This window comes from Trachemys scripta, chromosome 7 (assembly GCF_013100865.1).
Source record: "Trachemys scripta elegans isolate TJP31775 chromosome 7, CAS_Tse_1.0, whole genome shotgun sequence".
Lineage (NCBI taxonomy): Eukaryota > Metazoa > Chordata > Testudines > Emydidae > Trachemys > Trachemys scripta.
The window spans coordinates 109,401,450-109,423,102 of NC_048304.1; the positions used below are offsets into that span (position 1 = coordinate 109,401,450).

At 42.0% G+C, this 21,653-nt stretch overlaps 1 protein-coding gene across 2 annotated transcripts in view; it reads right to left on the minus strand.

Annotated features, from left to right (window-relative positions):
• PLPP4 (phospholipid phosphatase 4) overlaps window positions 1-21,653 on the minus strand; it is a 96,200-nt gene that overhangs the window by 3,407 nt on the left and 71,140 nt on the right. For both annotated transcript variants that reach the window (XM_034777245.1, XM_034777246.1), the window contains one exon: window positions 6,217-6,387. In XM_034777245.1, coding sequence (XP_034633136.1) covers window positions 6,217-6,387 — 171 coding nt within the window. The remainder of the gene's footprint in view (window positions 1-6,216; window positions 6,388-21,653) is intronic.

Sequence of the window (21,653 nt, forward strand, 5' to 3'; positions counted from 1 at the left end):
CCCAGGGCCCGAGCCGACCCAGGCTGGAGCCGCCGGGGGGCCAGCCTGGGCCGCGCCTCCTCCCCCCACACTCCCCCTTACCTGCTTCAGGCTTCCCGCGAATTAAATGTTCGCGGGAAGCAGGGGAGGGGGCGGAGACTTTGGGGAGGGGGCGGAGTTGGGGCGTGGGCGGGGCTGGGGCGGGGCCGGGCACCCCTGGAGTGTCCTCCATTTGGAGGCACAAAATATGGTAACCCTAGGAAATCGCTAAAATAAATTTAATTAAAGAGAAATTTAGAATTCAAGCTCCAGTTCTGTCAGTCTGGTGTAGATTAGAGCTACGGCTAAAGTCAACATAAGTTATGTCACTCAACTTAAACACCGGTGTAGACAGCACTATGTTGGTGGGAGAGTTTCTCCTGTCAGCTTAGAACAGCTATACTAGAAAGCTGACAGTGGCGCAGTGACTTAGTAGCGTATAGAGGCTTCAGAGGGAATGAACAGAACAGGGCAATTTCAAGTGATCCATCCCAGTCATCCAGTCCGAGCTTCTGACAGTTGGAGATTTAGGGAAACCCAGAGCATGGGTTTGCGACCCTGACCATTGATGAACCTACTCTCCAGGAACTTATCCAATTCTTTTTGAAACCCAGTTATACTTTTAGCCTTCACAACATCCCCTGGCAAACAGTTCCAAATGTTGACTGTTCACTGTGTGAAGTACTTCCTTAAGTTTGTGTTAAGCCTCCTGCCAATTAATTTCATTGGGTGACCCTGGGTTTTTCTGTTATGTGAAGTGGTAAACAACAGTTCCATATTCACTTTCTCCATTCCATTCATGATTTTATAAACCTCTATCACAGATCTCCATTTCCTCTGTCCTAAGCAACAGCATCACATTGGAACTCCTGCTGGAAAGTGTTAATATAATGGCAACTCTCATTATATTGATGAAGATGAGAGAACAGCACCCTTCTCATTTATAGAGGATACTAAGACTCCCAGAGTATCCAGAGCTGCAAGCACACTGTTAACCATGCTATGTCCTTTCCACTGTGATCAATACAGTTAGCTTCAGCATAATGAACTCCTTTTGACTCAAACTTCTCCTGACAGCATTAGACTTTACAGATCAGGCATGATTATTTTTACTTTCTCTCAGGTTCTTCAAACAAGAGCACCTGGGAAACCTTGTGTGTTGGTCCTTTCTGTGTCCTTTAAAAAAGAGCTCACCCTTCCTGGAGGCTTTTGAATTATGAAGATTAGTAACTTTTCTTTAGGTTATTGATCTGGCATGATGGATAACTCAGGCCTCAGTTCTGCCAGTCTTACATATAGTAAGTAGCACCTTACTCATGAGTATTCTGATGGACTTCACTGTTACTACTCACATGAGCAAGTTGCTATATGTACTGAGTACACACAATCATGTGTTCCTACTACTATATACCGTACACTACTCCCACCTGTTATATCACCTTAATTAGAGCTAGATTGTATAAACCATTACATTGGTGAGCACAAGTTGACATGTAGAGCCCCACTGAAGTAAAAAAGATTGCTTGTGTGAGTAAATTCTTGTGTGAGCAAATGCTCACCAGTATGACCAAGTGTTTCACAATCTAGCCATTCATACACTCTTTGGGGTAGGGACTGCTTTTATTGTATGTCTGTACAGATCCACCACAGTGGGACCCTGATCCTAACCGAGGCCTGTGGAAACTACCATAATACAAAGTAACCACATGACTGCAGTGCTTTAGATCTGTGGGTTGCTGATCTTGCCCTATGTAGTCCGCAAAATTAGAATAAGCATTTTCACTCTGGTTTTCTCCAAGAAGATGCCTGTGTTTAGTTTGAGATCCTAGGAGAGACAGCCTTGCAAAATGTTATTTTTAATTTATTTACCAACACTAGAAAGGGAACATTGTTCCAGATTCCTTGTTTACCCCTGGTTCTATTTATTTCCATTTATCTAGTTAATAAATTCATTGGAATCTTTTCAGATTAGAGAAAGCCATGTGTTGAGTTAGGGTCTTAAAATAGTCAATGTATTTGGGATTCAATATGGAATATGCTAATCTGTTATAGTTCACTAATGCCAACACAAAGATTATGAACTCTATATTTTATATCAGAACTGAAGGAGGCTCAGAGAATGCTCATAATATTAATTCTGAGATCCCATTCTATGGCTTTTTAATGTAAGGTTACACTATTTCCTCTTTCACCTACAGTTCACTGAGTCCTGTACAGTATATTGATAGTCCTTGCTCATTCCCCACTGGGCAGTTAAGGCTGTATCACAAAGCCACCATAAGTAATTTAACACAATTGGCTGCCTCCGCTGAGCACAAAAGACAGGGGCTGAGCTACAATGCTAAATTTTACAGAGTGACTTAGTCCCTCCCTAGAGAGTGCAGTTTTCTCAGGTAAGCGCTAAGGTCACTTGCAGGATAACAGGGCTGCCGGAATAATCCCTGGTTTGTTAGCAGCCAGCAGAGTTTTCAGCATCATCTACTTAAGCTTCAAAGACAAACATATGCAGCTGTAATGGACATGGTGGTAACCCCTTGGGTGTAAACTATTTCCACAACATATAAAACACACCATAATTACCTGCCTCACAGCACACATTTTAGTCCATAAATAATTCTTGCTCTTGGCAGGATAAAACACACTGCAAACATGCATAGACCAAGCTAGAGAATAACTACTGAATCTTTTCTCACAGACAGACCCGCACAGTTTTAATACTACATTCCACAGCATATCTATCTCTATGCACATGAATCTGCAGAAATAATTAGTCTGCACTTTCAAGTGGTTATCTGATTTTTTTGAAATTTAATTTCTATATTTTTTCATTGATTTGGAATGTTCCACCATCCTTATTATGTCTTATAAATTGCAATAAAATGACTGTCTACACTTGAAATTGTTGTTGTTTTACTGTACTTTCTTGCTTATTGTACAGCTAGTCAACGTTGTTTGACCAAATTTTTTTTCTGTCAGAAATGTAGTTTCATCTAAATCAAAATTTTCTGTAGGAAAATGTTGATTTTGACTAGATATTTAAAATTTTCTAATCAGAAAAAGTACAATGAAAAATTTTGTTTTGAATAGGAAAAACCCACTTTTCCACATTTTGTTTTTAAATTCTTAAATGTGTTGAGGTTGTTTGAGATAAGCATGCAAAGCAAACCATTAATGTTTTTGTTTAAAAAGAGGTAAACAATTGTTTTTAAAGTTTTCGATTTTTAAAATTTCTTTAACAAACACTTTGTTTCATTTTTTTGTAAATTATTATTTTGAGGTCTGTAGTATCAATGATTGGTAATAATTTTGCAAGTTTAACAAAAAGGTATTTTTAAGAAAAAGCAAAAATGGCAAAATTGAAGTATTTTAAATTGTTGACAGCTAAAGCACAGATTTTTTTTTTTTTTTCCTGAAATAACTTCTTGGATAATCCCTCTTTGTTAACAAAACACCAGCTGAATTCAGGGCTGCTACTGCACTGTGAATTGAATATCAAGCCACCAGAATGAAGGGCTCTTGCAACACCAAACTCTTTGGTGATTTCTCTGATTGTTTTGTTTTCAAAATGTTTTATTTTTGCCCTCTTTGGGGGTTGCAAAGGGCTCAGAAATGCAAATGTAGTTCCAAAAGAACATCAATTTGTTGCTTCTTTTAAAAGGAGACAACAAACTTGGGTAAGAACACCATCAGGGCTAAAGATTTTTTTCCTAGTGTCCAAGCTTAACCACTAGTGCATAAAATGTTCATGGTTTGTGTAAATGTACAGCTTTAACTGTGTAAGTGGCAAGAGAGAGGATTTCACGTACACACCCATCCTGGGCATACAGACAAAGAAGTGATAAGAACTGGTTTGTTCTTCAGCATCTTACAAACGTATAACAGCAGCAGTTTTAGCTACAAATTAAGTGAGTTCTAAGTTCTTAGTGTAGTTAACATCTGGAAAATTTAACTGCAATTTTGGTAACATTTCATCAAGTAACTTTTGTAAATCCCAGTTTTGGAATAAGAAATTTCCAAACCCTACACTATAATCAAGTACCTTTTTCTTTTCCTTTTTCCTCCCTATATGCTTGAGACAAAATAAGGTTTTTCTTAGTAACTGTGATTTTATGAACAAATGTCTGATCCTAGGCGGAATTCGTTCATAAAGAAGAGGGATTATATTATGATAACTGGTCTTACAAATTTATTCTAATTGTGAGCTCAACTGTAAAGGATGTGAAAGTTCATAAAATGTCACTATAACCTATAATAGCAAATGTTAATGGGAACAGGTGCAAAAAAAAAACCCCTGATAAAAATAACCCCAGAATTAGTCAAAACAGAAAAGTCTACTGATATAATTCAAGGACTATGATAAAATCATGCTTGGTAAAGACAAAAGATATGTAACTGGATTATAATGAACTGCAATTGGTTTGCCGGACATTAGGTCTAATTGGTGAATAAAATAATGAGGGGATGGGCTATTCCACTCATCACTCCCTTTTCGGGGGTGGGGAGGGAACCTTAAAGAAAGACTTTTGGGGGAAAAATTAGAAAGCACAGCCAAAGCTACTGGAGCGAGCTGCACCATCATGGCTGCCATCCCCATTGTTTCCTGGGACCCTAAGCCGCATTTGTCCTTATCCCGAGGGATGTCCTGACCAGATTGGGCCAGAGAGAGGTATTCAGATGACATTGGTATCCCTACTTGCTTGAGCTAAATCCTAAACACCTCTAAGATTAAGCTAAATAGGACTTTAGCAACACCAGCTCCAGCTCATCTCAGCTAACTTCTTCTCTTTTACCCCAAAGGACAGTTATTAACTATCTTTAATACTAGGGTGACCAGATGTCCCGTTTTTAAAGGGACAGTCCTGCTTGGGGGGACTTTTTCTTATATAGGTGCTTATTACCCCCCACCCCCCTGTCCCATTTTTTCACAGCTGCTATCTGGTCACCCTATTTAATACCATCTAAAAGATTGTCAAACAAGGGTCCCCCCCCCTTCTAATAACTCTCTTTAGCTAAAGGGAAAGTGAAGGGATGTTGTTAAAATGAAAGCCTTACTTAATACTCTACATTTCAAATGCTTTAACTGTTTTTCCTACTTTTCTTTATCTTTAATAAAAGGTTAAAAGGATTTTGAATGGTGTGTTTGCCATGATACTAAGCAGGCTCAGGTTTCTGTATAGCAAAATCTGTTTAAGACTGTTTAATGTTGGACAGTGACTGGCTTATGTTAAGACCTTTGACCCATTTATTCCATGTAAATTAATATGACAGTGGTAAGATCTTCTGACTCTGAGATCTGATTGCAGAATCAGGAAAGCATTGCATGTTCCTGCAATAAAGAACATGTCATGATACAATAAATTATGAATATTTTAATTAGCAGTTGCAACTTAGTGAACATACACTGGTACAACGTACATTGTATATATTCAATCTACCCAGCTAACATCTGAGAATTAGTCCATTCTGAAGTAAAATACTGGAATCAAAAATATCTGCCAGAATCTATGGAAAATCAATTTTATTTTTTATTGGACATGATGTGAATATGATATAGTTTCCTTACTAAATTAGGTGATTAATTTGGAAACAGAGGTTCTCATTCCTCTAAAGCCATTATGACCATAGCCGTTTACCCAAACATCTGTTTTACTAAAAAAATTTCAATGGGCTAGAAGACTCATAGACTCATAGACTTTAAGGTCAGAAGGGACCATTATGATCATCTGGTCTGACCCCCTGCATGCTGCAGGCCACAAAGCCGTCCCCACCCCTTCCCTTGACTCTGCTGTTGAAGTCCCCAAATCCTGTGGCTTAGTGACTTCAATTGGCAGAGAACCCTCCTGCTAGCGATCCCTGCCCCATGCTGCGGAGGAAGGCTTTGCAGCAAAGCTTTGAGCTCAGGCAAAAGTTGTCACCATCTGTATTCTATACTATATATCTTAAGAGGCCACAATCCACCTAGTAGCATTTACAAAAAAGTTCTGTAGTTTTCTGTTCTACAATAATGGGCCAAAACATGTTTATATGCATTCAATCATATATAAAAATACACAGATATACTGAGCCCCTGTCATATTCACACACGCTGTTGGAACTAAAATGATGCTTAGAACTAGCTGCCAGTCAAACAAGCATCCCTGGAGCTCTCACTGCAGAAATAGGAGGACAATAAAAAGGAAAGGCATCACCATGACTCACCTTGCCAATGATGCTTGTAATCACACATGCGTGACAGGGCAATCATCATGGCACAATACAGAGGCAGAATTGCTGCACAAAGCCGCCAGCTTTTCCCTCGGCCATTTTCAGTGAAGCAGTGCATCTTTCCAGCTAAGTAGAAGGTCGTAAAGCCAAGGCCCGAAAATGCAACTGCCGAAGAAAAACACAAAGTTACAGAATCATGTCATTAGCAACTAGAGTAAGAGTGTGATCCTGGGAGGTTTAACAGAGAAGTGAGAGGCCTGTGATATACAGGAGTCAGACTAGATGAGCGGGTGGTGCCTTCTGGCCTTAAACTCTGTGACTTTATAACAGGTATCTTTCTACTGCAAGAAGGTCTTGGTCCTAGTAGGTGCTCAGCAGCACCTTTTAGGTTAGAGGCCACTAGAACCAGAAGGATACAAAAAGCACAGACCATGCATCCTGAACCCAGATAAACTCTAATGACCATATGGAGGAGCCACGGGTGCACAGTACCTGGTGGGAGGCACCCAGCGCTCTTTAGGCATGGTAATAACCCCAGCCTTCATCTTAACAGTATTGATATATCTTGGCTATTTTAGTTATAAAAAATTAACCTTCCTAAACAGCTGATTTTTAAATGTTTTTTTGTTAAAAGGCAATAGCGACATTACAAATCTTAGGCTCAAGCCTACAAATGCTAAACTGTGGGTACTCAGTCCCATGCGAGATTGGGCCTATTATTAATACAGGCTTTCCATATATGTGATATACATCTATACAGGAATACAAGGTAATGAGGTTGAGTAAATATTTCAGAATAAATCGATCTGCCTTTCAAAGATGTGCAGCTCGGACATAACCCACCAAATCCCAGAATACTGTGATATCTCATTTTTTAGAATTTTTTCAGTAAAGCTTTCTTTAACAGTGAACTCTTTTCCTCTGGAAAAACCAGATCTATCCAGTATTACATATTTATCTTTTGCTTTATGGCATCCATTCCAATAAGCACTTAAGCATATGCTTAACTTTAGGCACAAGGTTAAGAGTTCTGATGGACTTTCCAGCATAGATCCCAGTTCATGATTGATGGTGTAAAAGGATTCACTCATATAAAGATCTTTTGATATATTTAAAAGATATTATTGGGTTCCATTTACTTGCTTCTGTATCACATTCTTAGCTAGCAGTTATGACAGAATCCAAATGCCAAGTTTCTATACACTGAATGTTTTTATACGGATTGCTGTTCAAATTCCAGATAGTTGGTGATGGATCCGGGGCAGCGATTTAACAACAACAACAAAAAATTACTTTTTAATTAAAAATATGTATCTTATACATTTTAAATGTTTGTTGTTGTAGTAAATGTACTGCTGATGAAAGGTGTGGAACAGACAGCACTGGAAAACAGAGTCTTTTGTTGATCCACAAAAAGGGTATAGAGAGGCTCACCTATAAGCCTTAACCATGGTCTGGAAGGACCAACTGCAGGAATGAGAGCAGAGTTCACTCTCTAGACGTCTGATCCAAAGCCCATTGACCTGAATGAGAGTCTTTCCATTGACTCCAATGAGTGTCGGATCAGATCCTTATATTCATTTCCCAGTCCTGTGAATTGCTGAGTACCTTCTATAAGGGCATGTCTACACTTACCTCCGGAGTGATAAATTGACCGCCGAGCGTTCTCCCGTCGATGCCGGTACTCCACCGTAGCGAGAGGCACAGGCGGAGTCGACGGGGGAGCGTCAGCAGTCGACTTACCGCAGTGAAGACAGCGTGGTAAGTAGATCTAAGTACATTGACTTCAGCTATGTTATTCCCATAGCTGAAGTTGCATAACTTAGATTGATCCCGCCCCTCCGCCCCCCCAGTGTAGACCAGGCCTAAGATGATGAAGGAAGTTGCAACTAATTCATTGATAATTCCACATAACTTTAATATATTGGTTTCACTCTGATTTGAGGTTATGATTCTAATTCTATTTATGCATGTGTCTAGTGAAAAGCAGTCTAACACACTGCCATTATGTAAGTAAATGGAGTCCTGAATATTCATGGCGTATCTAATAAAAATAATTGTAAAGAACTACCTGTGTACCTCCCCATGACATTTGTTATGCGTTTGTCACTGTAAGAACTAGACATTACTCATTTATTGACAAATGAACATAAGGTAATAAGTCATGTTCATATGATAAAAGCCACTGATCCTGCTCTTGTTGAAATCAGAGGCAAAACTCCCATTGATCTTGGATCAAACCCAGATTTGTTTTCTAAACTTATGCTTAGGCCTTTCAAAATGTCCTTCTGCACATACTTTCCATCGCTAAATGAAACAAAGTAATGACCTTTGCATTCTGCAGATGAATCTATGGAATAGTCAATTTTAGTTGATACCACAGTGGAGCATTTTCATAAATTTCAACCATACAGACAATTGAATGTAATTACTGAAGACTTGTTTTTCACCTTTAAACCCACAAATGAATTGTCTTTTTTGAACAGAAGTAGCAGATAGAGATGGGATGCATACTAAGCATCAAACTGGGGCACCAAACATTTAGTTTTCGGATAGCCCCCTTCAGCCTATGGTGATTTCACTACATTCTTCCTGGCTGACGAAGGTGGGAAGTGGACTCTGAAATGCACTTCAGCTCAATGAAAGGTCTCCTAAACCTACTTTTGTTTATTATTTTAAAAAAGCTATAAGGATGTGGGTATAGCCTGAAAGTGCCCAAACCAATGGATAGTAAAACATTCTTTCTATCTCTGAAACTGTGGGTTGGGACCCCCTTTGAATGGGGTCTCCAGGGCTGGCTTACACTTGCTGGAGCCCAGGGCTGAAGCCCGAGCCTCACTACCCAGGGCCGAAGCCAAAGCCCAAGGGCTTCAGCCCTGGGGGGCAGGACTCAGGTTGCAGGCCCCCTACCTGGGGCTGAAGCCCTTGAGCTTCAGCTTTGGCTGGAGCAGTGGGGCTTGGGCTTTGGCCCCCGCACCCAGGACAATGGGACTTGGACGGGCTCAAGTTTCAGTTCCCCTCTCCTGAGGTCATGAGTAATTTTTGTTGTCAGAAGGGGATCGCGGTGCAATGAAGTTTGAGAACTCCTGTTCTAGAGGAGGTGTTGTGGTGGTTTCCTCCCATGTTCAAAGCAAGTCTTAACTTGGTGCATGCTTTTTATCTTCTTTTCTTGATGAGCTAAGTGAGATGTGTAATAATAGGTATGGACTAGCAGGGTATGAAACAGAATCTGACCCAGATGTTCACCACCACTCAAATGTAATCAGGTTCCTTTTTTGAAATAATAATAAAAAAGTAAAAAGCAACAGAGGGTCCTGTGGCACCTTTGAGACTAACAGAAGTATTGGGAGCATAAGCATTCGGGGGTAAGAACCTCACTTCTTCAGATGCAAGTAATGGAAATCTCCAGAGGCAGAGATTTCCATTACTTGCATCTGAAGAAGTGAGGTTCTTACCCCCGAATGCTTCGGCTCCCAAGACTTCTGTTAGTCTCAAAGGTGCCACAGGACCCTCTGTTGCTTTTTACAGATTCAGACTAACACAGCTACCCCTCTGATAATAAAAAAGTAGGTTTACTTTTTTTCATGTCTCTCCTTCTCCCCTTCACCCTCCAATTTCTGTGTGCCTTTGCACCTCCTGGTTCTTTCCAGGACTGCAAAAGGGAAAGCTGAAATATGTTGACAATGATATTTCCTTCAATCCATCTGGAAGCACAAAATGTAATACATTTCACCAGCGAGCCTTCACTTGTGAGATTTGCAGCCCCTAGCAGTTCAGAGAGTTTGGATAAACATCTGAATTTTGTACTGATTTTCTAAACCTAGCCTCTGAACAGTGGAGAAGTTGTGCAGCAGCAATCGCTCTTTGCAATGTAGGTCTTCAGGTCACCCCTCCTCATATTCAGAACTGCTGTGGTTTGAAAGACAATTCCAATGGAGAAAAAAGCAGCAAACACAATTAACATTTTATTCTGGGGAGCAACGTATTTTCCCCACAGTAAAAACTCCAGCTAGGTGTTGTTTAGCATCTCTTAGGATCACGACCAACATTGAAGGGAAGAAAAACAGCAATTTAAATATGTTCATATGTTAAAGTCAACCCCTATATTTTATTAATGCAATGAGAATATAAAATTCACCCATATTCAGAAAAACAGATTTCTGGGTGCCTGTCTCAATATCTGCACATTATAAGGGGATGCAGGAACAGTCTTCTATCCATACATCATGCAATTAAAAAAAAATGGGAGTTTCTTCCTTAATCTAAACCTTTTTATTTTCAGGCATGTAATTTTCACATTCATAGAGCAAGAAACATTGGGTTCTATTAAGATGCTCCAGGGCCATAGATTTTTGCAAAGTCAGTGAGACAAATATTAATCATAGCACAGCAGTACCCACCAAAAAAAAAAAAAAAAATGCACCGCATTGCATTTTAATTAACTTAATTAGCCCCTAAAGACAAAGGACCTAACCAAAGGGTTTTTTTAGCTAAGATCATTATTAGTTTCAAAAACGGAATGGTAAGTACAGAACTGCCTTGATATTTACCATTTGCATAGGCTGTATCATCTCAGGGGGTTCTCAGAGAACTTAGTGACAGAGGGGTATCAAAATTTGGAGAGTCTTTGGGCAGATCTACACTACAGCCTAAGTCAAATTATTTATGTCTCTCAGGGGAGTGAAAAAGCTCCTCCCCACCACCTGAGCGATGCAAGTTCTGCGCTTTCCACACTAGCGTTACGTCAGCGGGAGATGCTCTCTAGCTGACATAGCTTCCACCTCTGGAGTAATTATGCCAACTCTCCCGTTGGCACAGTGTGTCTGGACCAGATGTGCTGCAGCTGCGCTGATGTAACTAATGCTGTAGTGTAGACTTGCCCCTAGCTTAAAATACATTACAAAGTAAAACAACTCATCAACTGGGGTTCAAAACCTTCTTAATTCCTTCAAAATTTCTCTTTTGTGAAGAGAAAATGTAATTCTGAAACACTGACAGTGATTCTAATTGGACTGAAATGACGTATTGCTGGATTAAATGGGCCATGTGACGCACTTAGCATCAGAGAGATTTGATGCTGATTTGAACAGCTCAGTCATGGCAGGCCATGCATATTATAAACATTCAGGCTGTTGCAATGCATATTCCAGCTATGTCAAGAACTGATTTTTAAGTTTGCTGGCAGTTCCAATTTTTTTGAAAATGTATAAAAACAACAAAATTTTTCCGAATTTTCAGCAAGTCAAAAAGTTAGAAAAAAATCATTTGGGGTTGAATGAAATGCTTCCTTGAAAATGAAAGACTGTTTCAATTTGGGGCATTTTTGTTGTTAAAAGCAAAGGAAACTTGCTTTTATTAGGGCTAGATTCACAAGGGGACTTAGGCACCATTCCCAAAACCATGATGGTAGCGCACCCCCCTGTCCCCCATTTCCTCACTCACCTGGGATGTAGAAAACCCAGATTCAAATCTCCACACTTTATATGAAAGTGGGCCAGAGAGTGAGAATGATTCTGTAGCTTGGTGGTCCAAACACTCACCTGGGTTTCAGTCCCTGCTCCAGTGAATATTTAATTATTTATACAAAGTGGAACAGCTTCAATAGGAGAGATTAAGACCCATCCTAGAATAGCCACTACCCTAGAGGAGAGATCTGAACCCACTTCTCCTATATCCCAGGTGAGTGCACTAGTCTATTTGATATAAACAGAGGGGGACCCTCCTTTTCCTCAATGCTGTGAACAGCACCCATTCTGAATCTAGGCTGGAAAATCTAAATGTTTCACTTTGAAAATGTTGAAATGAACAATAGAAGTGGTAGATGTGGTATATCTTGACTTTAGTAAGGCTTTTGATACTGTCTCACATGACCTTCTCATAAACAAACTAGGAAAATACAACCTAGATGGAGCTACTATAAGGTGGGTGCATAACTCATTGGAAAACCATTCCCAGAGAGTAGTTATCAGTGATTCATAGTCAAGCTGGAAGGTCATATCAAGTGTGTCCCACAGGCACCAGTTCTGGGTCTGGTTCTGTTCAATGTCTTCATCAATGATTTAGATAATGGCATAGAGAGTACGCTTATAACATCTGTGGATGATACCAACCTGGGAGGGGTTACTAGCGCTGTGGAGGATAGGATTAAAATTGCAGAAATGGTCTGAAGTAAATAGCATGAAATTCAATAAGGACAAATGCAAAGTACAGTACAGACCTGTTTACACGCGAATCCGCTTAAAGTGCCATGCCTCCCAGTGCTACCTATTTAACATGTGAGACTCATTAACACGCGGTACAGGAATTTGCTATGTAGTGCTACAGATTTGCTCACTAACTCACTGACACAGAAATCGACAGGAAGTGCAGAATGGAAATGTGTTGTACATCTTTACCGATATTGTATCACGCACGTGTAGTCATTGTCACGCTAGAGAGATATATAATATAGAGTAGTTATATAGGAATATATATACTACATTAGAAAATTTTAACCGTAGGCCTAATATAATGGCAGAGGGCAAGCGTCAGTGTTCCTACACTGTAGAAGAAAAGCTAGCTGCAATAGATCGACTAAATAGATCGAGAAACCCAGGCCAAAGTTTCAAAAGATATTAGGATTGCCGAATCTACTCTCCGAGGATGGCTAAAAAATAATCTAAACTGAATGACTTTGTACAAAATATCGATTCTGCCACGGGGCCTAAGCGAAAACGTATGCGCTATTCAGCAAAACCCACAATAGACAAAGCCATGCGCACGTAGTTTGCTCAGGAAAGGCTGAAGGAATGCCGCTAAGTGGGCCAAAATTTGGAAATTTAATGGGGGATGAATCATTCCAAGCCAGCAAGGGGTTTATAAGTCATTTAAAAAAGTGTCATGGCATAGCGCAGGTATCGATTTCTGGAGAAAGCCAATCAGCCGATGATTAGGCCACGAATGCGTTTCCCACCAAGTTAAAATCTATTTTACAAAATGAAGAACAACGTTATAATTGTGATGAAACAGCTTTATTTGCAAAACTGCTACCTGTTAAGACTTTAGTCTTTAATTACGAGACACAGAAAACAGCTGGATTTAAAAAGATAAAAGATCGTGTGACTCTTCTTTTTTGTAGTAATAAGATGGGCAGCCATAAGCTTGCCCCTCTTCTTGTTGGCCACTTTCATAACCCTCACTGCTTTAATCACCTCAGTAGAGCCACACTGCCAGTAATATACGCTAACAGCAAAAATGATGACAAGACACATTTGGATGACAAGACACATTTTCGACAACTGGTTCCACAACAGCTTTGTTCCAGCTGTTCGTAAGCATCTGTGGTCGAAGAAACTCTAAGCCAAAGCACTTTTGCTACTTGACAATTGTCCAGCCCATCCTCCAGCCGAATCACTGGTATCAAGTGATGGAAAAATTTGAGTGCTATACCTACCATTCAACACAACATCAAAAAATTTAACCTTTAGACCAGGGCATTATTCAGAATTTTAAAAACATTTATCGTCGGGAGCTGATTTTGGCGATTGTGTCATGCACGTCTTCAGGCATTTCCGAATTTCTGAAACAGTTAAACATGAAGGAAATTATTTATTTAGTTAAAAAAGTCCATTGAAAACTGCTGGATGAAGGCTCTCGGTGATGCCTTTTCTGTCAAAGACAGCTCAGACTCAGAAAACTCCAGCAGTGGCACTGATACAGAGCCAGACTTTGAATGATTTTCAGAAGAAGACGTCCTACAAACACGCATGCAGACAAAAGAGGTAAAGGTAAACTTCTCTTTCAAATGATAAAAGTTTGGATACGTCATCGGAAATCATTACCGAGTGGCTGGAGATGGATGAAGATTGCCCGACTTCACAATTTCTGTCCGAGGAAAAAATATTAATGGGCTGTGAGACTACGTTGGACCGCGAAAGTGATGGCGAGAATTCTAATAACGCAGGTCTAAATGACAATGATGACGACAACGAGGATGTCGTTGAAAAGGTCAAAATTTTGCCCACAGAAGCCATTAGTGCTGTAGAAATTGTGGTAAGATTTATGGAGGAGCAAAATGCGGAAAATATCGAAATGATTCATCTGCGGCGAATGACAGACTTCATAAGAAAGAAAAAAAAATGCGAGCCCGAAAGAGCAAAAAATAATGGCGTTTTTTTCTAAGTGAAACATAGCCACTTTTTTCAGCATGGCCCTCTTAACCCGCAGTCCGTTAACACGTGGTTGTGACTGCTTGATTCCTGACATCCGTGCGTAAATAGGTCTGTACTGTATTCCGCTTAGGAAGGAGCAATCACTTGCACACATACAAAATAGGAAATGACTGTCTAGGAAGCAGTACTGTGGAAAGGGATCTGGGGGTCATAGTGGATCACAAGCTAAATATGAGTCAACAGTGTAACGCTGTTGCAAAAAAGAAGACATAATTCTGGGATGTATTAGCAGGAGTTTGTAAGCAAGACATGAGAAGTAATTTTTCCTCTCTACTCTGTGCTAATTAGGCATCAGCTAGAGTATTGTGTCCAGTTTTGGGTGCCACATTTCAAGAAAGATATGGACAAATGGGAGAAAGTGCAGACAAAGCAACAAAAATGATTAAAGGTCTAGAAAACATGACCTACGAGGGAAGACTGAAAAATTGGGTTTGTTTAGTCTGGAGAAGAGAAGACTAAGTGGGGATGTGATAACAGTTTTCAAGTACATAAAAGGAGGGAGAAAACAGTGATAACAGTTTTTAAGTACATGGAGGAGGGAGAAAATTTGTTCTCCTTAACCTCTGATAGGACAAGAAGCAATGGGCTTAAATTGCAGCAAGGGCTATTCCGGTTGGGCATTAGGAAAAACTTCCTAACTGTCAGGGTAATTAAGCACTGAAATAAATTACCTAGGGAGGTTGTGGAATCTCCATCATTGGGGATTTTTAAGAACAGGTTGGACAAACACCTGTCAGGGATGGTCTAGATCAGTGGTTTCCAACCTTTTTAAGCCCAAGATCACTTTTTGAATCTAAGGGCAATCCAGGATCTTCCCTTCCCCAAGGCCCCGCCTCACTCACTCCATTCCCCCTTCTCCATCGCTCACTCTCCCCCACCCTCACTCACTTTCACCGGGGGGTTGCGGTTTGGGAGGGGATGCTGGCTCTGGGCTGGGGCCCAAAGGGTTTGCAGTGTGCGAGGGGGCTCTGGGCTGAGCCTGGGGCAGGGGCTTGGGATGCAGGAGGAGGTACAGAGTGCTGGTTCTGGGAGGGGGCTCCGGGGCATGGGGCAATGTTCGGGTGCAGGAGGGGGTACAGGGTACTGGCTCTGAGAGAGGGGTCAGGGCTGGAGGTTGGAGTGCAGGAGGGGGTTTGGGGTGCTGGCTCTGGGAGGGGACTCAGGGTGGGCCTTGGGGTGCAGGAGGGAGTATGGGGTGCTGGCTCCGGGAGGGGGCTCAAGGCTGGAGTTGGGGCACAGCCTCTCACCAGGCAGCACTTACCTCCCGGTCGGCGGTGGGCGCAGCAAGGCTAAGGCAGGCTCCCTGCCTACCCTGGCCCCACACCGCTCCTGGAAGGGGCCAACGCACCTCTGCGGCCCCTGGGGAGGGCAGGGGGCATATGGCTCCGTGCGCTGCTCCTGCCTGCAAGCACCACCCCTGCAGCTCTCCCAGCCAATGAGAGCTGTGAGGGCGGTGCTTGTAGGCAGGAGCAGCGTGTAGAGGGAGACCCCTGTCCCCCCCACCCTCCGTCCCTGGGGCCACGCTGGCCGCTTCTGGGAGCAGCATGGGGCCAAGGTAGGCAGAGAGTCTGCCTTAGCAGCAGCCACACTGTGCCACCAGAGATAGCAATCGACTGGCGATCCTCTAGGATCGACCAATCATGATCAACTGGTTGGTGACCACTGGTCTAGATAATACTTAGTCCTGCCATGAGTGCAGTCCTGCCTCTCGAGGTCCCTTCCAGTCATGATTCTATGATTCTGACATTTCTGAACCCCCCCCCACCCCCCGTTTTTTTCCCAATATCACTGACATGAATTTGTGAAATGTTTCAATTGTCTCAAATCTACATTTTTCAGCCCCTCCCCCACCCCCAAAAGGTCTGGATGAAAAATTCTGCCCAGCTCTAACTTGAAGAAACACAGTATCATCATGCAGGTGCCCCTTAGTCAAAGGATCCAGGTACATTTTTATACTTTACACAATCTCTGGCCGCACTGTGAAGTCTTTAGGGAGATCATTAAAAACCTTCCCATATGTAAAATCTTTTCCGTTTTGAATTTCCACTTTGTGGGCTTGGATTCTTCTGTAGAATTCCCTTCATGGTCATACATAAATAAATGAAAAGAAGACAGAGCTCTAGCTAAATGTACTCCATATAAATAAAGATATGGGTGTCTGACGGTGTTATAAATTACATGCCTTTAATTCTGAAGGCAAGAAGGCAATTAAAAGCGGAGGCGAAGAGGCCAAGTCACAGCAAACTGTATCTGACTACAAGGAATATAGGCAAAGCCAACCCTACTTTTATTAAGGAGCTTCCACATCTGCCTTGTATTCTGTTCTATTCAATCTAATCCACAGTGCAATGTCCAGAACTGTATTGACGGGTTATATTTTTCTGAAGATTGGTGGCAGCATAGAATAACATAAAAGATCATCCCTTTAAAAGTGTGGTGGAATCCAGTAGTAGATTTATTTTGATGAGGCCTGGAGCAAGTCCAATCAAAGAGCCTGGTACAAAAAAAAATCAAAATGCTCATGGCATTACTGGTTCCTTTCCCATGCTCTGTATTTGTTCAGAGCATGTAAAATTTCCATTGAGGTCAGTGGAAGTTCCTATCATAAAAGAATGCTCAATACACAGTTGAATCTGTTTGCAGTATAGGTGAAGAGACAAATTTTGCCTTAGGCTGTTAGCTTGTAACTCTGAACTCAAGGCAGAAATTCTCCAGCCAAGCTTTACATTACAGTGTTGTGAGACTGACTTTCTGAAACCTGGAATGTGTTCATCCAGAACCCAGCTGCTTTCCCCATGGCCTTGGTGTGTACTGTCAGCAGCAGAGAACATGGACTCAGCAGCTAACAGCTCTCAGATGGAGGAACATCAAACAGAGAAGTAAGAGTAGACTCTGACATCATTGGATTGATGTGCACTCTGTGTAGGCTGCTACTTTGCTTGCTAACTATATTTTGAAGACGTGGTCAGTCAACAACATGAATATGGGCAATTCACTCTGTAAAAAGGGAAATCAGTGTGGGAATACGTGTGATTCACATTCAAGAACCTGTCAATATAAAATTGCATATATTTCAGTGCGTATTTTTTTTCGGCTCCAGGAAAAGTCAACAGCTTATTTGTACCATACAGAATAGGCAGACACACACACAAAGACATGTCATGCACACGGAAATAAAACCGTCCGGTGTCACATTAAATAGTTCTTATGATTCTGCATCAGAAGATAGATTTCAAACAATCAGTAGAACCATTGCCACTGACCTATATTTATATTTTTGCTTCATTATGAGCTGCTTTGATCCCTTGCACCTGAGTAATTCATATCCTGGACCACTTGCATAATGAAGACAAGGAGTGACATAAAATCCCAGCAAGCCCTTCTGGGAAACAGAGCACCAACAAAAATGAAGAAGTCAGTTTGATTCAGCTTAAAACAGTGTAACTAAAACTAAGGTTGATGTTGTTGTAAAGTCTCAATATAAATATTTAACTGGCTTTAAAATTATGGAAGGAATGAGAGGGAGAAAAAGAATGATCTAAATGCACATCACAGGAACATGTGACAATTCTCTGCTCTTTGTTCATTCTGGTATTGCTGATACAACTCAAGCACCTTATCCTGCACGGTGCTGCACTCTCAACCCCCACTCAACACCTCAAAGGGAGCAAACAGCATCTTACTGGGTTGGTCCCCAAGTTGCAAAACAGTGTGGAACTTGGCACATGTTGGATGAAGAAAACAGACTGGTTAAAATGTGTAGTGTGCCATTATTATTTGTAATGCAGCATTAGGTCCCTATTTGTGCTAGACTTTGTACAAACACACACTAAGGTACTGTCCCAGTCTAAGGGTGGGAGAACCAGAGCTGCACAGAGAAGAGAAGTGACTTGTCCAAGGTCACACACACCGCCAAAACCAGAAATAGCAGCAGAGCCAGAACTAAAGTCTCCTGAGACCCAGGCCAGTGCTTTGACCACTGAATCATGCTGCCTCACAACATTCAAACAGCTTCACTTTGCATTTGAATAGTATTCATAAAAGAGCTCTCTCTAAACGGGTGGGATTAGTCATAAAATATTCCAGGGGTGAAGGGAGTATTGGAATTAGGAAGGAGGATTTAGTTCTTACTGTTAATGGTTGCTATATGCTGACATCCAGAGAACAATAGACCCAAAAGTGATGAGGAAAAAAGATTTAGCAAGACTATTCCTCCAATTATGGTAAGCTTACATTTTCTAGCTCTGCTGATAGCATTAGAGAAATGCATTGGGGACTGCGGGGCTGCATTAGCTCCAATAAAGATTCTGTATTTGCAAACTTTTGTACCATTTGGAATAGAAGCTGAAGCAATCCTGGGATGTGTGGTGCCTGCCAAACACTTTTAAAAAAAAGTAAACCCTGATAGTTCATGTAGAAGGGCTCGGCCCTCCGCAGGGCTGTGGGGTATCCCACTGCCTCGCAATAGTTTGCTATGGGCCCAGGTCCTGGGTCAGGGTGGGCCAGTAAACACACAGTCAGGAGCTCAGGCCCTTAGGCAGGGGCTGAGCAAATAGTTCAATAGAAGCCCAGGCCCTGGGTCAGGGCAGGATAGCAAACACACAGTCAGGAGCTCAGGTTCTGAGCGTCTGGAGCAAGGGGGAGACTGCCACCCATGAGTGGGGTGGCAGGAGGGACGCAGGCCCACCCACTCCACTGCGTCCCAGCCCGGGGCCCTAGCAGCGGCAGAAGACCTGCTGCTGTGTCAGTGGGGATCCTGACCACAACACACTGACATTGGTTCTGGCAGTGCTGCGGCCAGACCAGGGTCGGCTGCCCCCGGGCTACTTCCGGACTCCCCCTCGTAAGGTACCTGGGTTAGGGCAGTGTCCTCAGAGGTCTCCATCACCATCGGTTCCTCCGGGTAACTGGCAAGGGGTAGGCTTGGCTGCTCCTCGGGGTAGGCTTGGCTGGCCTGGCCAGTCCTTGGGTCGGCTGCAGCCTGCTGGCGTTTCCCAACCTGGAGCTAGGCCACAGGCATCTGGCCTCTCTGGCGGCTGGCTTTCAAGTGAGCTCTGCAGTTGGGCTTTTCTACTTCCTGTCCTGCGCCATGACCTCTGGGGGGCGGGCGCAGGATCCACTGGCTCCACCCATATTGGTGCTAGGGGAGGCTTGTCCTTCAGCGGGGCTGTGGGGTATCCCACCGCCTCGCTACAGTTCCCATTTCTAAATTTGTTTTTCATATTTAAATGATTTTCTTCAAAACCACCACTATCAATGAACGTTCATTATCAAATATTGCTCTTAAGATAATATTCTCAGTGCCCATTTAGGCTTCTCCGGATAATGAATTAAATCCCTTAGCATTCTTTTCTATACATACTTTGCTTGTTTTATTTTTGCTACTACAAACCTTATTGGTTATGCAGTCAGAAGTGTTGTAGAGATACGTTTGTAGAAGATTATAATTTAGAGACACGCCCTCATAAGGGCCAGTATTATGAATATAGGAATTTGGAGATGTGCCCTGGAGGCAGGGGTTGGGACCACCGCATGGCTGTGTGCAGCAGCTCACTACAGCTCTCCAGTTTGTTTTATTAAGTTTTATTCCTTTCTCATTCATTTGTTTGTTATTTAATGAACCCCAAGATCGTTACAGGTGTCTAACTGATTTTGCTTTGAGTATGGTTGCAAACCTATACATTTACTCACTGTACAATGTATTCCATCAAACAATCCACACCTAAGTGATGTTACAAAGGAATCTTGACCACTCATCTCTCTGCTCATCATAGGAATTCCCTATTCTTATGCACAGAACAAGTCTCTTTTGAGTACCAGTACACACTGGACCAACCTGTCACTGGATTAGATTGGACCAGTGCACACTGAGATTACACAGCCCCCTGTGACTTACATTGCTCAGAACACTGCCTATCTCATTAGCTGAACAGGGCCCTTTATAAAATTCCCAGTAAAGCTTCCTCTTTGTCTTTTGTTTTTACTTTAGTATGTTTCTGTCTGATTGGGTATGTCAGCACAGTTGTTGTGTGAAATGATCCGCAAATTATATGATGCTTTATGTACATTTTATCACTCCTTTTCTCACAATCACATCCCCATCCTGCTCTCCAAACACTGATACTGAGATGAACACTTTGATTCTGTGCTCCTTATCAGCAAATGAGCAAGTCCTAGGAATATCAATTTGAGGGAACAGGTATTTACTCAGAACTAACACATCCACAAACGTCCTGAATCTGTAAGAGTCTCCTTTGATCAAAACACAACCTCTTATATTCATAGACTTTATGAGTCAGCTAGCTCAATGAAGCTGGCTCATTTTTTGCTTGCATTCCTGATTTGCTACCAACTTGCTGTTCTGATGCTAATAATATTATAGTAATGTGATTAGTACTAGAGATGGGATGAAAGAGAAATTTTTTATCTAACTCCTTCCTGCTGAACATCTTAGGTGAAGATGCAGCTGGACTCAGTCAGAAGCAAACTACACATGACTTGGTCTTGGTTTGACCAAAAAGAAGATTAAATCAGGGCCACTCTGGGACCTTTCTGTTTATTATCTAAGGCTTGGTCTACACTACCCCCCCCAATTCGAACTAAGGTACGCAACTTCAGCTACGTGAATAACGTAGCTGAAGTCGAAGTACCTTAGTTCGAACTTACCTTGGTCCACACGCGGCAGGCAGTCTCCCCCGTCGACTCCGCGGTACTCCTCTCGCCGAGCTGGAGTACCGCAGTCGACGGCAAGCACTTCCGGGTTCGACTTATCGCGTCCAGACTAGACGCGATAAGTCGAACCCAGAACTTCGATTTCCAGCCGTCGAACTAGCTGGTAAGTGTAGCCAAGGCCTCTGACCCCGATTCAGCAAAGTACTTAGTATAGGACCATTAAGAAAGAACAGACACACTCCAGGTGCTTCAGCAACGAACTAGAGAATGATCCCTTAAATCCTTCGTACAACATATCAATACATGTTGTCTTACTTCACAGTAATGAGGTACATGCACAACCTCAACAGGACTACTCACATGCGTCCTTACATGTATATTTAAGTGCCTTGCTAATTAGGGCCTAATTCTGCAACAAGGGCCCAGCTGGTACCCTCTGAGGGCCCTCTTAGGTACCTGTTAAAAAGGAAAAACCTCTCCTTTTATTTTAAGTGCAAGCTGAATGTATTACTGGTGTAAAGTGAACATCCTGCTCCCTTCAGAAACATA